The sequence below is a fragment of the Salvelinus fontinalis genome, chromosome 33 (genome assembly GCF_029448725.1).
Source record: "Salvelinus fontinalis isolate EN_2023a chromosome 33, ASM2944872v1, whole genome shotgun sequence".
NCBI classification, from domain to species: Eukaryota; Metazoa; Chordata; class Actinopteri; order Salmoniformes; family Salmonidae; genus Salvelinus; species Salvelinus fontinalis.
The window spans coordinates 23,457,254-23,471,358 of record NC_074697.1 but is presented as its reverse complement, the minus strand read 5'-3'; the positions used below and the strand labels follow the sequence as shown (position 1 = coordinate 23,471,358).

The 14,105-nt window shown below is 40.8% G+C and overlaps 1 protein-coding gene across 12 annotated transcripts in view; it reads left to right on the top strand.

Moving 5' to 3' along the window:
• LOC129831848 (RNA-binding protein Musashi homolog 2-like) overlaps window positions 1–13,294 on the top strand; it is a 349,374-nt gene extending 336,080 nt beyond the window's left edge. For 3 of the 12 annotated variants that reach the window (XM_055895352.1, XM_055895346.1, XM_055895354.1), the window contains 2 exons: window positions 2,091–2,245; window positions 7,195–7,331. In XM_055895352.1, coding sequence (XP_055751327.1) covers window positions 2,091–2,245; window positions 7,195–7,239 — 200 coding nt within the window. In that variant the 3' untranslated portion in view covers window positions 7,240–7,331. Of the gene's footprint in view, window positions 1–2,090; window positions 2,246–3,935; window positions 4,013–7,194 lie in introns of those variants that run through there. The other 9 variants (XM_055895353.1, XM_055895347.1, XM_055895355.1 and 6 more) reach the window with 7 other exon arrangements.
• Window positions 13,295–14,105: the final 811 nt, after the last annotated feature.

Here is a 14,105-nt window from a genome sequence, read left to right as displayed (position 1 = left end):
CCCACCCACTGCGGAGCCAGGCCCCCACCCACTGCGGAGCCAGACCCCCACCCACTGCGGAGCCAGACCCCCACCCACTGAGGAGCCAGGCCCCCACCCACTGCGGAGCCAGACCCAGGCAATCCGAATTCGTTTTTCCCCACAAAAAGGCTTTATTGCAGACAGAAATACCACCCCCCCCCCACCCACCCTGGTTGGACATACTGACAAATTCTCTGAAACGACATTGGAGGTGGTTTATGGTAGAGAAATTAACATGAAATTATCTGGCAACAGCTCTGGTGGACATTCCTGCAGTCAGCATGCCAACTGCACACTCCCTCAGAACTTGAGACATATGTGGCATTGTGTTGTGTGACAAAACTGCACATTTTACTGGCCTTGTATTGTTTCCAGGTGCACCTGTGTAAAGATCATGCTATTTAATCCGCTTCTTGATATGCCACACCTGTCAGGTGGATGGATTATCTTGGCAAAGGAGAAATGCTCACTACTGGGGATGTAAACACATTTGTGCACAAAATTTGAGAGAAATATGGAACCAACAATTTACATGTTGCGTTTATATTTTTGTTCAGTATAGATTGTCTGTTCAGACTTTTGCCTGTCACACATTAACACACAAACTCTCTTCTGTCTCTCTCTCTTCTCTCTCTCTGGGTGAGCTCTGAGATGCAGAGGGTGGGCAGTGGGCTCCATCTCTCTGCTCTTTAATATGTGCTCTCTCTCTCTGTCTCTCTCTCTGTCTCTCTGTCTCTGTCTCTCTCTCTCTCTCTCTGTGTGTGTGTGGAAGGGCCGGCTGGGCTTGGTGGTAGGCTGCCGTGGAAAAGTGACTCGATGATGCAGTCTTTTAGCAGGCATTACCCAGGACACCCTGTGTAATTTCCTGGCTGTCAGGCACCAGCTAGGCCTGATACCCCTGGCACTAAGGGAAAGATAATCACCATCATATATTTAAAGGAGTAGAGAGAGAGGGCCTCTCCTAGTGACAGGTGTTGATTAGATAGGGGTGTTGTGCCCAAATCCCCAGAGCAATTTACTGTATGAGAGGGATTCATAAACTGGCAGTCATATTTGACGCTGGCGGACGCAAGACGCGAGACAGAGAGATGTAAAAAAGTGATGAGAGGGACCCGCAAAGAGGCAGCTCACTTTTCCTCTGCCACGTTTTTACCTCCTATAGGATCTTGAGATGAGCTCTTTCAGCTGCTGTATAGAGAAATAGCCTTCATATCTTCCCTTCTGCGCTCTTTTATAGTTTGCATGGAATATGAATGCTTAGACTACGTAAAAGTAGAAAACTTGTCGTGCATGAGCATCCTAAATTACATCTTCTTTTAGAACCGTGTTTAGTTGGAGCTGGTCAGATAGCTTGTAGAATATGTATCCATTTTCCATATGTATATGTTTATACCAGGCTCCTCAAACAAACGACACATTTAAAAAGGATTAATCCATTTCTGCTGGCGTTACATTCTATTTCAACTGGGGAACACAGCATTGAGCCTAATAAATGTATACATAAACTATGTACACTCTTCCTTCTTCCTCTCTAATGTTGTCATTTCCTGTTTGACTGTAGTGTATTGAGTTTTGTGCTTTGTGTTTTCCAGCCCAGTATTACTGTGCATGGAAAAGGCTATACGGACACTCCTGACTTGCAAACCAATATTTAATTTCAGAATGGATTAAAATTAGATTAAAGGGAAAATCCACTCAAAAACTATATTTTGGTATTTTGTGTCAACATGATAATGTGGCCGGTGACACTTTGCTTCTTGGAAGTCCAACATCTTGAAAACTTGACTCCTGACATGCAAAATATTTTGGGTTTGTATCAAAAGTGGACTAATGAAAAAAATACCAAAATATAGTTTTTGAGTGGATTTTCCCTTTAAGATAATGGTTTGGTTAAGGTAAGGGTCAAGTTAGTCGTTTTGCAGTTCACCAGTGTCCTTACAGTCTCTCGCACTGTGCATGCCAGGTGTCAGCCTCGTACTCAGCTTTTATCCATCTCTGCACACCACCAGTCCTAAATATCTGCGTTGCTCATCCCAATTTTGGCTCCCCCGCTTACCTCCCTCCGTTAGGCACCAACCAGGCCCGGCCCGGAGCCTTCCCTGGCACCAACAGTCCCGGGCCCGTGGCTGACCTCTATGGCACTACGAGCCAGGACTCCGGCGTGGGCAACTACATTAGTGCTGCTAGCCCCCAGCCTGGCTCTGGCTTCGGCCACAGCATTGCTGTAAGTATGGCCTACTCCAGCAACTCGTCCACCTCCTCTAATACTGCCTTCATCTTCTCTGTGCTGTCAAGCGTCATCCTTATGCTCAGAACAGGAGAATTCCAGCTCTAGCCTTTGAAAGGATCCTTGCTGAAAGTGCATTATGTAAATCAATAGTAACCCCTTGTGCGTTCAACCACTGGCGTAAGAATATTTTCGCAATGTCCTTTGAAGCCACTGACATTCATTATACCTGTTGGCTGCTTCAGTCTGGGACCTTTGACGAGGGTATTGACGGATTTTAGCCGGCCGTAGAAAAACCACGGAGGCAAATCTGCTCCAACTAAGATGGATGAGTTACTTAAGGCCACACAGATAATTAATACAGTTCTCCCTGTTTGAACTCCTGTCCAAAACATGAAGGTGTTCTGAAAACAGAATAAGGCTTTTTGTGTGTTTGGCCCATTGAACAGCTTGTCTTCCAGTGCATTCCTAGCATGTTAGAGGAATTGTAATGGAACCTTGTCGGTGCATAAAGCACCACTCTGGAAACAGAGAGGACTTGCATTAGATTAGCTAACTGCTGAACCGTCATTTGGAATCGCAATGGAATGTCAACTTCCACTTGACTTTGACAGTTTCAACCTCAATAAGTGAAATGTAGGTTGACAAATAAGAGCTTGTCTATATTTCAGAAATGACCGGCGCATTGGCACTCTAAATCCTTAGTCAGAAATAGTTCATGCTGTTGCTATATATGGCTATCCCAACCTACATAGAATGAAATGGCTAATATTTTTCTCTTTGAGCTCAGTTTTTATGATTTGTCTTATATAGCAAATATTAATTTTTTGGACATTGCTTGTTGAAGTTCAGTTTCACCTACATGTTGGGTGACACATTCGCTTTGGAGAAGTACTTCCATTTACATTTTTTCCACCCTTGATATCATTGCTGCAGTTGTTTTGTGATTCTGCTGGTGATTTCATTAAAACATGTTAGCATGAATATGATTACATTATAGTTCTACTGTTCCATGCAGTCTTAACAAAACCTTGTTCACACAATACATACACAGTACAGTTAGACATCTGAAGCTAACAACATTAGTCTCCTGCTTTAGCAAACATTAGCCCCTTATCATCGAGCAAATGATCCCAATGGCTATAATGGATCCTTATTGGTGGTGAATGCAGAAAACCTTCAAAAATATTTACATGCACCATGTAGAGAACTTCTGTAAGAAGAACTGATACCAATTACTACTGCTGTCCACTGCTGCTGAAATCAGTTGGTTTTAATCACTGCTTCTTATCAAAGAAAAATGGTATTCTTAGTATGTACCACAGCAGTACCCCAGCGGTAACATGCTCTTCGGTGTCCATGTCCACGACTCTTTAGAAATAGGGTGATTTCATTTATGCTGCCTATAAAGAGAGCTCTGCTCTAGGACACAGACAGGTTGCCAGCACCACAATGGGACCCACCTCTGTGTGGCCATTTTCCATATTCAAAATTAATGAACCAAATTGGGACCTAAATGCAGTTCCGATGGCCAAAACAAACCTGACTTGAGGAAATTAGCGAGATACATTTACATTTATGCTGGCAGCACATCCTATGACTAAAATATACTCACCATTAATAGGTTTCTTTTTTGCCTTTTTCCCTGAAATGCATACTGACACAGGTACTAACTGTACACTTTTAGGGCCCCTTGATTGCAACCGCTTTTACAAATGGATACCATTGAAACCTAACAGGTGGTTGGTTGCCATCTCATTCGAGGTATTATGTCATTTATATAATATTTTATTATTTTTTTCCTATTCTATTTTCATGTTATTTCTGTCTGATTTAGTTCCTCTCCCTCAAAAAACAAGACAACACTTTTTACAGGGTTTCTACACATTGCTTACATTTCTGCATTCTTATTTTGTATATTTGTATATGCATATTGAAAACCCTTTAAAAAGTGAATGTCATTTTCCATTGTGACATCATCCTGAGAGTTGAAATGTACATTTCTAACTTGTAATGCCCCGACACTATTTCCCCCAATATTGGCACTATGTTACTCTGTTTCCAGAAGGCTAAGCATGTATTCCGTTAAAATAAATTGTGAAAGTAGTCTGCAAAAGAAAAGTGTACTGGGTTGCTTGCTGTTGCTTTCCTCACTGTTGCTTTCTCTTATGTTGTCGATTTATATAATGTAGCTAGCTTTACACTGGAATTCAGCAATCAACCAAGAGTCATAACCAAGTCAGTCATATCTAGTGCTGTGGGTTGGCATTAGCTATTTAAGCAATAAGGCCAGAGGGGGTGTGCTATATGGACAATATACCACTGCTGTTCTTATGCATGACGCAACGCAGAGTACCTGGATACAGCCCTTTTCTTGGTATATTGGCAATATATCGCAAAGATTGCTATTATCAACTGGTTACCAACTTAATTAGAGCAGTAAAAATAAATGTTTTTTCATACCTGTGGTATACGGTCTGATATACCACAGCTTTCAGCCAATCATCATTCAGGGCTCAAACCACCCTGTTTATAATCTGGGAACAGACTCTGGTTTCTTTGCCATGCTACTGTTCAGTATATGGACACTGGTCTGAGTCTGGGGCTAGAGTTGTGAGTGAGGTGGAGCTGGATCTGTGCACTCGTTCAGCTTTGGGTAATTTCCTCCGCTCGAGAACACAGCATTTCTACCCTCACCGCCGCTGTTTATCGAATAGCTTTATGAAAACAAACTTTCAAACATAATTGTCTGACTGTGTAGAAGCCATTTAGAAGCCACATCAGCAAAAACGTGTGTGTATAAAGTGTATTTGAGAGCAGTTTGAGTAGAGTATGAGAGGGACAAGTGAAGTGTGTGCGTGCTTGCGTATGTGTACACTGAGTGTGTCTCTCTACAGTGAGAATCTTTGCCTTAGGGCAGTGTTAGTCACTGCAGCAACCCAGCTGCAACAGTCCTCTACACCACTTGAAGTTTCAGTCGTAGGCACTCTGATTTGTGTGGAGTTAGATCATCCCAGACAGAGACCCCCCAGTCCAGCTCTCCTCCTGAGTCTTATTCATAAAACCCTCTGTTGGACAGATGTTTCACACTGGTGGAAGTCTGCATGATGTCACCACTGATCTAGTGACCACTATGTAGCACCCTATGTAGGACTCTATGTACCCCTGTGTAGCGCCCTGTGTAGCACCCTGTGTAGCACCCTATGTAGCACCTTCTGTAGCCCCCTGTGTAGCACCCTGTGTAGCCCCCTGTGTAGCACCCTGTGTAGCACCTGCTGTAGCACCCTGTGTAGCACCTTCTGTAGCCCCCTGTGTAGCACCTTCTGTAGCCCCCTGTGTAGCACCTTTTGTAGCCCCCTGTGTAGCCCCCTGTGTAACACCCTGTGTAGCACCTTCTGTAGCCCCCTGTGTAGCACCTTCTGTAGCCCCCTGTGTAGCACCTTCTGTAGCACCCTGTGTAGCCCCCTGTGTAGCACCTTCTGTAGCCCCCTGTGTAGCACCCTGTGTAGCACCTTCTGTAGCCCCCTGTGTAGCACCCTGTGTAGCCCCCTGTGTAGCACCCTGTGTAGCACCTGCTGTAGCACCCTGTGTAGCACCTTCTGTAGCCCCCTGTGTAGCACCTTCTGTAGCCCCCTGTGTAGCACCTTCTGTAGCCCCCTGTGTAGCCCCCTGTGTAGCCCCCTGTGTAGCACCTTCTGTAGCCCCCTGTGTAGCACCTTCTGTAGCCCCCTGTGTAGCACCTTCTGTAGCCCCCTGTGTAGCACCTTCTGTAGCCCCCTGTGTAGCCCCCTGTGTAGCACCCTGTGTAGCACCTTCTGTAGCCCCCTGTGTAGCCCCCTGTGTAGCACCCTGTGTAACACCTTCTGTAGCCCCCTGTGTAGCACCCTGTGTAGCACCTTCTGTAGCCCCCTGTGTAGCACCTTCTGTAGCCCCCTGTGTAGCACCCTGTGTAGCCCCCTGTGTAGCACCCTGTGTAGCCCCCTGTGTAGCACCCTGTGTAGCCCCCTGTGTAGCACCCTGTGTAGCACCCTGTGTAGCCCCCTGTGTAGCACCCTGTGTAGCACCCTGTGTAGCCCCCTGTGTAGCACCCTGTGTAGGACCCTGTGTAGCACCTTCTGTAGCCCCCTGTGTAGCACCATATGTCCTTTGGTGTATTGCTGTGAAATGGAATGACGTGACAGATGCAGTCATCAGTTTCTCTAGTTTTCACCGTCTGTATTTTTGTCTGATCACCATGGGTCTGGGAGGCAGTGGGTGTACATTTGTTGTTGAAATGCACTGCTAGTGTATATAACAGCACAGTACCACACAGCACAGTGGAAGCCATCAGAGAAAGCAACAGAGTGAAGTGCAGTTTTCTGTAAACCTGCTTTTAAAAAAACAAACCCCTCATCTAACTGGTAGCTGGGCGGTACTGCTTGTCTCTGTGCATGCTAGGAGTGATGTCCTGTCCATGCCTGCTGCCCCTCTTCCATAAAGCTGTGTGTCGTGTGGTAGCAGGGATACTGCTGGTACCGTATGTTGTGTCTGGGCTGGTGTCTCACTGCCGTGACCATCCTAGCCTGGAATCCTTTCTTGAAGTGAAGCAGAATAATTGAGTTTGGATTCCAGGCTAGTGCCATCCATCTTTCTGGCAGTGAAAAAGCTCCCATGGGATGTAGCACTAGTTCTGCTCTCTCTCCCCAGCAGAGGCTGGGTTTGAGATGATTCAGTTTGGACCATCTGCTTCTTCAACCATTTCGAACCTCTGTAAAATTGGTTCTACCATCAATCAAATGTTTTAGAATCAAGAGAAATGTAAAATGAAGAGATACAACGGCACAGAAGAAAATATTGGCAGTCGAGGGGAAAAGCTGTCAGACATGACATACTGTATCAGTGTTACAGAGAAGGGGGAGCTTTTGGTTTTAACTACTGGCTTTGAATGTCTCCGTTTCCCATTCCAGCAGAGTATTTCAGGAGGCCCGGGGAAGACCGGGCGGAGTTTTTAACTGGCTATGTGAACAGGTGATGCCATCCAACGCCAAGCACTACAGCATCAACCCACAGGAGAAGAGTGGAGGTGGCACCATGTGAAGAAGAACTGAAGAAAATGTCAAAATCATCTCAGAAAAAGAAATTACAATCTGCTGTACTATAATCCAAACCTGGTGTTCACATCCATAATATCCAACTGTAACCCAGTAACTTTGTGTAGGATTTAGGTGTTTTTACATTTAAATGTTCCTTATTTTAAATCGATTTAGTTTATTTTCTTTCTTTTTGACGTAGTCTTCAAATTAATAAGGAAGATTCATTATATTTTTTACTTAGGATCAAAAATACACAAATATTGGATACTATCTTAAATGAGTAACTATTTATGTAAACTGTCTTATTTCATGTTTTATTTAAAAAAATAGATTGCTATGTTGCTATGGTTGTTTGTTTTCATCCTTGGTAATGGAAAACATTTCAGGTGTCAGTTTTCACATATAGTGCATTTGGAAAGTATTCAGTCCACTTCACTTTTTGCACATTTTGTTACGTTACAGCCTTATTCTAAAATGGATTACATTGTTTTTTCCTCTCATCAATCTAAACTCATTACCCCATAATGACAAAGCAAAAACTGTTTTTTAGAAATTTTTGCAAATGTATTACAAATAAAAAACATCTATCACATTTACATAAGTATTCAGACCCTTTACTCAGTACTTTGGTGAATCACCTTTGGCAGCGATTACAGGCTCGAGTCTTCTTGGGTATGACGCTACAAACTTGGCACACCTGTATTTGGGGAGTTTCTCCCATTCCTCTCTGCAGATCCTCTCAAGCTCTGTCAGGTTGAATGGGGGGTGTTGCTGCACAGCTATTTTCAGGTCTCCAGAGATGTTCGATCAGGTTCAAGTCCGGGCTCTAGCTGGGTGACTCAAGGACATTCAGAGACTTGTCCCGAAGCCACTCCTGCGTTGTCTTGGCTCTGTGCTTAGGGTCGTTGTCTTGTTGGAAGGTGAACCTTCGCCCCAGTCTGAGGTCCTGAGTGCTCTGGAGCAGGTTTTCATGAAGGATCTCTCTGTACTTTGCTCCATTCATCTTTCCCTCGATCCTAACTAGTCTGTCAGAGCGACCATCAGGTTCCTCTTCACCTCCATGACCAAGTGCTTCTCCCCCATTTGCTCAGTTTGGCCGGGCGGCCAGCTCTAGGAAGGGTCTTGGTGGTTCCAAACTTCTTCCATTTAAGAATTATAGAGGCCACTGTCCTTGGGGACCTTCAATGCTGCAGACATGTTTTGGTACCCTTCCCCAGATCTGTGCCTCGACACAATCCTGTCTCGGCACTCTATGGACAATTCCTTCGACCTCATGGCTTGGTTTTTGCTCTGACGTGCACTGGCAACTGTGGGACCTTATATAGACAGGTGTGTGCCTTTCCAAATCATGACCAATCAATTGAATTTACCACAGATGGACTCCAGTCAAGTTGTAGAAACATCAAGGATGATCAATGGAAACGAGATGCACTTAAGTCTCATAGCAAAGGGTCTGAATACTATTGTAAATAAGGTATTTTATTTTTTATAAATTTTCAAAAATTTATAAAAACCTGTTTTTGCTTGGTCATTATGGGGTATTTAATCAATTTTAGAATAAGGCTGTAACGTAGCAGCATTTGGAAAAAGTCAAGGGGTCTGAATACTTTCTGAATGCACTGTACAAGAAAACTGACATGAACTAATGAGGCTTGAAGAAAGGTGGTGTTAATTAAATAAAAAAAATAGAGTGTAACTAATAAATCTTCTAGCTTTTTTTGTTTCTTTTAATGTTGTTAATTACCTATTTTGGGCAATAAGAGGACTACAATATTTTCACAGTCCTTTTTTACAATTTTTTTTGTTGTCAGGAAAAAAGAAAACCTTTCCTTTTAATACTTTGTGAATTCAGATTTTAAGAAAAAAAAATATAGCTGTAAATATTATTCAATTCACTGCATATAATCGTTTCAGAGAGAACCATATTTTTGTGATGGTTCATCATAAAAGGCTGTACTGTGTAAGAGCGCAACTGTCAAAGACGAGGACATTTGATGCTCTTAAATCGTATCATAATCCATTTGTAGCACAAAATTCCATGATAACCCCATTGAGGACTCGATCCTACAAGAACACTGTTGGCTTGCTCTGTAAATACTGTTGTCTTTCTTACTGTGCTAATGTTATACCAGCATACTGTTGTGTCTTCTACATGATGAGCTCAAAAGTGCACAGCTTCTAAAAGATGACAGAAGGTTAACACTGGACAATGCTACACAATGTCTCTCAGAGGACACCGGCTCAACTTCTTCTACACTCTCGCAAGTGAAAGGCTACTTACTGTATCTGTCACTGAGATTGTTGAAGTCAATACTATATAAAAAAAGGACATATTACAAATCCAAAGCACACTTTTACTTTGTATTAGTTTGAAAATACCAGATGTTGAATACTAGTGTCCAGAGACAATTCATACCAATCTGCATGTGTTGATGTTACATTTTGTTGTTATGATTATCTTCATTTTTGGTTTTTCTTGTTAATGCTATTTATCCATTTTGAACAGAGCACCTACTTTCAATGTGACAGGCAATATTTCAAGTCAGATACATTTTACGTCAATTTATTGGAATGTTTTCTTGAACTGATTAGGAAGGCAAATATCTATGATTACCTCAATCCTGTGAGTTTTATCTTAGAAGAGATTACAAAGTAATTTATTTGAGTCTTAAACAGATTGAAATTATGAATGGATTATGAGAACAAGTTGTTGCACCGTGATAAGGAAGGAAAGTGACCATATTCTATTTGCACATTTCAAGTGTTGGATATTTAAAATGGTCTTGATAAGATGATACATGAAGGATTGTTTTTTAAGAATAACTTTTTATCCCCATTAGAGATTAGACATCTTGGCTGTTGCAATTGGAAAACGTTTTTCTGCCCAAAGGGCATTTATTTTCCTAAAAATACGAAATAATCCATACATAATCCATAAATTGGAGCATTTCGACCTTGCCAAGTAACCGTAGTCACTACAGTAATTTCCTGTAGGGACTGGTTTGTTGAGATGGAGAAATGGTTCCTCTATAAACGTTTCAAATTATATTTGAAGAAAGGATTGGATTAATGTATATACTGTGCAGATTTTGTTTGTCTCATTTCACTCAACAACCAGGTGAAGCAGAATGCTGGATTCTTTTCAAATAAAATGGGGACTTGTTTAAGTAATAATAAAAAATTTAAAAATATTTAAAAAACATGTATATTACCAATTCAAAAAAGAGAAACAGGTATGTTCCCTTGAATGATTTACATTTTTAATCAGAAGGATTTGTATCAATATTTTTGTGGTTGTTAATGATTATATTAATAATAATTATTATACTAACAATATTAGAATGTACTGTACATCCATCTGTTTTTTTCTCCATTCCCTGTCACCTTATACAGTAATCTTATGTTGATCATCAATGTATTTCAGTAATATGTGAAAAAAGTAAACTGCAAATGACCTTGTAAGAGTGCCGTCTTTGATGCCAGTGTAGTGGTTTATACACTTATTTGTTGATCTCTCTTTCCTCCTCTCCGTCTCTCACTCTCCCAATGTCTCAGTGTTTCTCTGTCTCCCTCTTCTAGTATTAGTGATAGATGTCATGTAGTTAAGATGTAGATGTAGCTATTAGGAGATGTAGGACCAGTAAGGTTAGAACGCTCTCTTCTAATTACCATATTTTTAAAAAGAAAAGCTGACATTAGTTTTAATATCATTTGTCTATTTATTCTCAGTTTTACTGATCTCACATGGTTTCAACTAACCAAAGCAATCATTGAGGACATTTAAATCAAAAATTGCTGTAAGACCGAATCGTAAGCAAGGCATTGATTGGATCCCCACCCTTGAATGTTTAAAAAAAAAATGGGTGTGCCATACTACCTTAAAAGCTAATACTAGATATGCAAAACCGTTTTATTTGTTATTATTTCACAAGAGGGACACAAGCTATAATTATGATTGAGCAAAATTGATTTTATTACATAACAGATTAATGATAATAATGGTCATAATAACAATAACTATTATAGATATAATGAATCTGAACTCGTTTAGATGTTTGTGCTCTTAAAACCTCTTATATCCCAGTGGTCCCTGGCACTACTATTTTTGGATACAGTTTATTTTATTTTCGGTGTCTACTTATTTAATTATTCATTCATATTAATTAATACTTTAGTTTGAGTTCATTATCAACATTTGAGAATGTAGTGAATTATTTTTGTACTCTTGAAACATTGGAACCAGATTTTTACTTTAATCAAAGCTAGGGTTTCATGAAACATTTACATTGTAGATTAATTCATACTCCTGCTCTCAAGTGCTTAGTCTTCATTTAAAGTATTCCTATTCAAATGGTAGCCTGCTTGTTAGTATAGACATTTGCACTGTGCAATAACTTAATCTTTAAGACCCTCCTGCTAAAGGAAAACAAGACAGTGCAAACGCTATTGATGAGTTGTAATATGAAGGGCTTATTGAAATGATACCTATAGGACATACATTTCGAAACCTGTTGGTAAATGTGACATTATTGCAGCAGAATGTACCCACTGAGAGCAATTGTAACGCTCTGTGATACATTGCAAGAAGCTATCTCTGTTTTAAATGTCCCTCTACCAATATCACTATACCTGATTTACCATTTGATTAGAGTAAAAGTTGGCTGGCTGTCCATACAAAATAGTTGATACCATCTCTATTAGTTAATAAAACATTTAAAAGTGATTTCACAGCTTGGACTTTAAGGTAGCATGGCTCTGTAGTTGCTATACTTTTCCTTCACATGGACAGCAGTCTACAGCTGATGAATGTTACACATCTTGCTAGACTACTTAATCATTGGATAATTGTTGGTAAAAAAAATATATATATAATATATATATATATATATATAAAAAAGACCTGGAAGGTGTTGGATGATATATTGGGAGCGTACTACCGTAACCATTTAAACTTGAATCTTGAGGCAAGTGCTAGGCAATGGCCAAACAAACATCCCATCACTGAATTAACAGACACACAATGCACACATACCTACTGTAAATACAGGTATATAATGTTTTAACATGTTAGTTAAGGATATATTATTGTGTATGTCTATTTGTTGAGGCTGAACCCTCATTTCAGATGAAATTAACTCCCTGCTGTCTGAAATGTTTACGTAGGCAACACTGTTTGTATTATGTTTGTGTCACACTTAACATTATTATGATGTTTTCCCATGATGCAACATGGTTGGACTGTAAAACATGGGCTGTAGAAGCTGTGACTGATACTTTAGGGTAAAGCATACTATACAATTATTTCAAACGGGAAATTGGCGGTTAGTGAGTACCATGGCATGGGCCACTGCTAGAGCAGAGAGTGTGTGTGTGGGTGGGTGGGTGGGTAAAGAGGGTTTAGGGAAGCGGTACAGTCATTAAAAGTCCTGTGCATCTCTGTGGACATTCGTCTTACTGTACATTTGACCTGACCTTAGCAGAGTCTTTTCTTCTCTCATGCTCCCTCTTGGGTTCGACCTCTGATTGCCTTGCCCATTCCTAACACTTGCCCATGTTTTAATGTTAACAGACTTTTTACGGCGAGAGCTGACTGATAGGACTGAATTCTGAAAGCATCTTTCAGGTCTTCTTGTATGGCTTGCTCAAGCCCTGTTGTAAAATAAACTGAAGTGGATGGGGGTCTCTCACATCTCAGATGTGGAAAGTATAATTTTATATTTGTATTTTCAAATAATTATAATAATAAAACTTGTTTGTGAAAGGTTTCCATGCTCTACTGTGATGCAGAAATCGATGTGTTTGTCTGGAAAAAATGTAAATAAACTGTTTTGAACCATTTCACTCATTGTTTTGATTTTAAATGGAATATTGTTTAAAGTTGAATTGGTGTGGGATTAAACCTTTTGAGTTATATTTGCAAAAGAATGTATGCCAGAAGATGCAACAAAATAAAAATGCACAAAGTTGAATATAATGGCCTATAGTGTGTGTATTTTTATTCTGTGGTACACATCCATTCCCATCCCGAAAAGTCAGAGATGTTCACTGAAGAAATGATCAAATAAAATTATTAATTTTTAAAAATGTTTTTATCACATACCATTTTAATCATAATTTATTCTCTGTGCATTTATTACCATTCTAAGGAAATGATGAAGTTACCATTACCAGATAGTGATCATACTGTATGTTAAAATATGCAACAAAATGACTAAAAGTATGTGGACACCTGCTCGTCGAAAATCTCATTCCAAAATCAGGGGCATTAATATGGAGTTGGTCCCCCCTTTGCTGCTATAGCAACTTCCACTCTTCTGGGAAGGCTTTCCACTAGATGCTGGAACATTGATGCGGGGACTTGCATTCATTTAGCCACAAGAGCATTAGTGAGGTTGGGCACTGATGTTGGGCGATTAGGCCTGGCTCGCAGTCGGCGTTCCAATTCATCCCAAAGGTGTTCGATGGGGTTAAAGTCCGGGCTCTGTGCAGGCCAGTCAAGTTCTTCCACACCAATCTCGACAAACCATTTCTGTATGGACCTCACTTTGTGCACGGGGGCATGGTCATGCTGAAACAGGAAAGGGCTTTCCCCAAACTGTTGCCACAAAGTTGGAATCACAGAATCGTCTAGAATGTAATTGTATGCTGTGGTGTTAAGATTTCCCTGCCCTTGAACTAAATGGCCTTGCCTGAACCATGAAAACAGCCCCAGACCATTATTCCTCCTCCACCAAACTTTACAGTTAGCACTATGCATTGGGGCAGGTAGCGTTCTCCTGGCATCC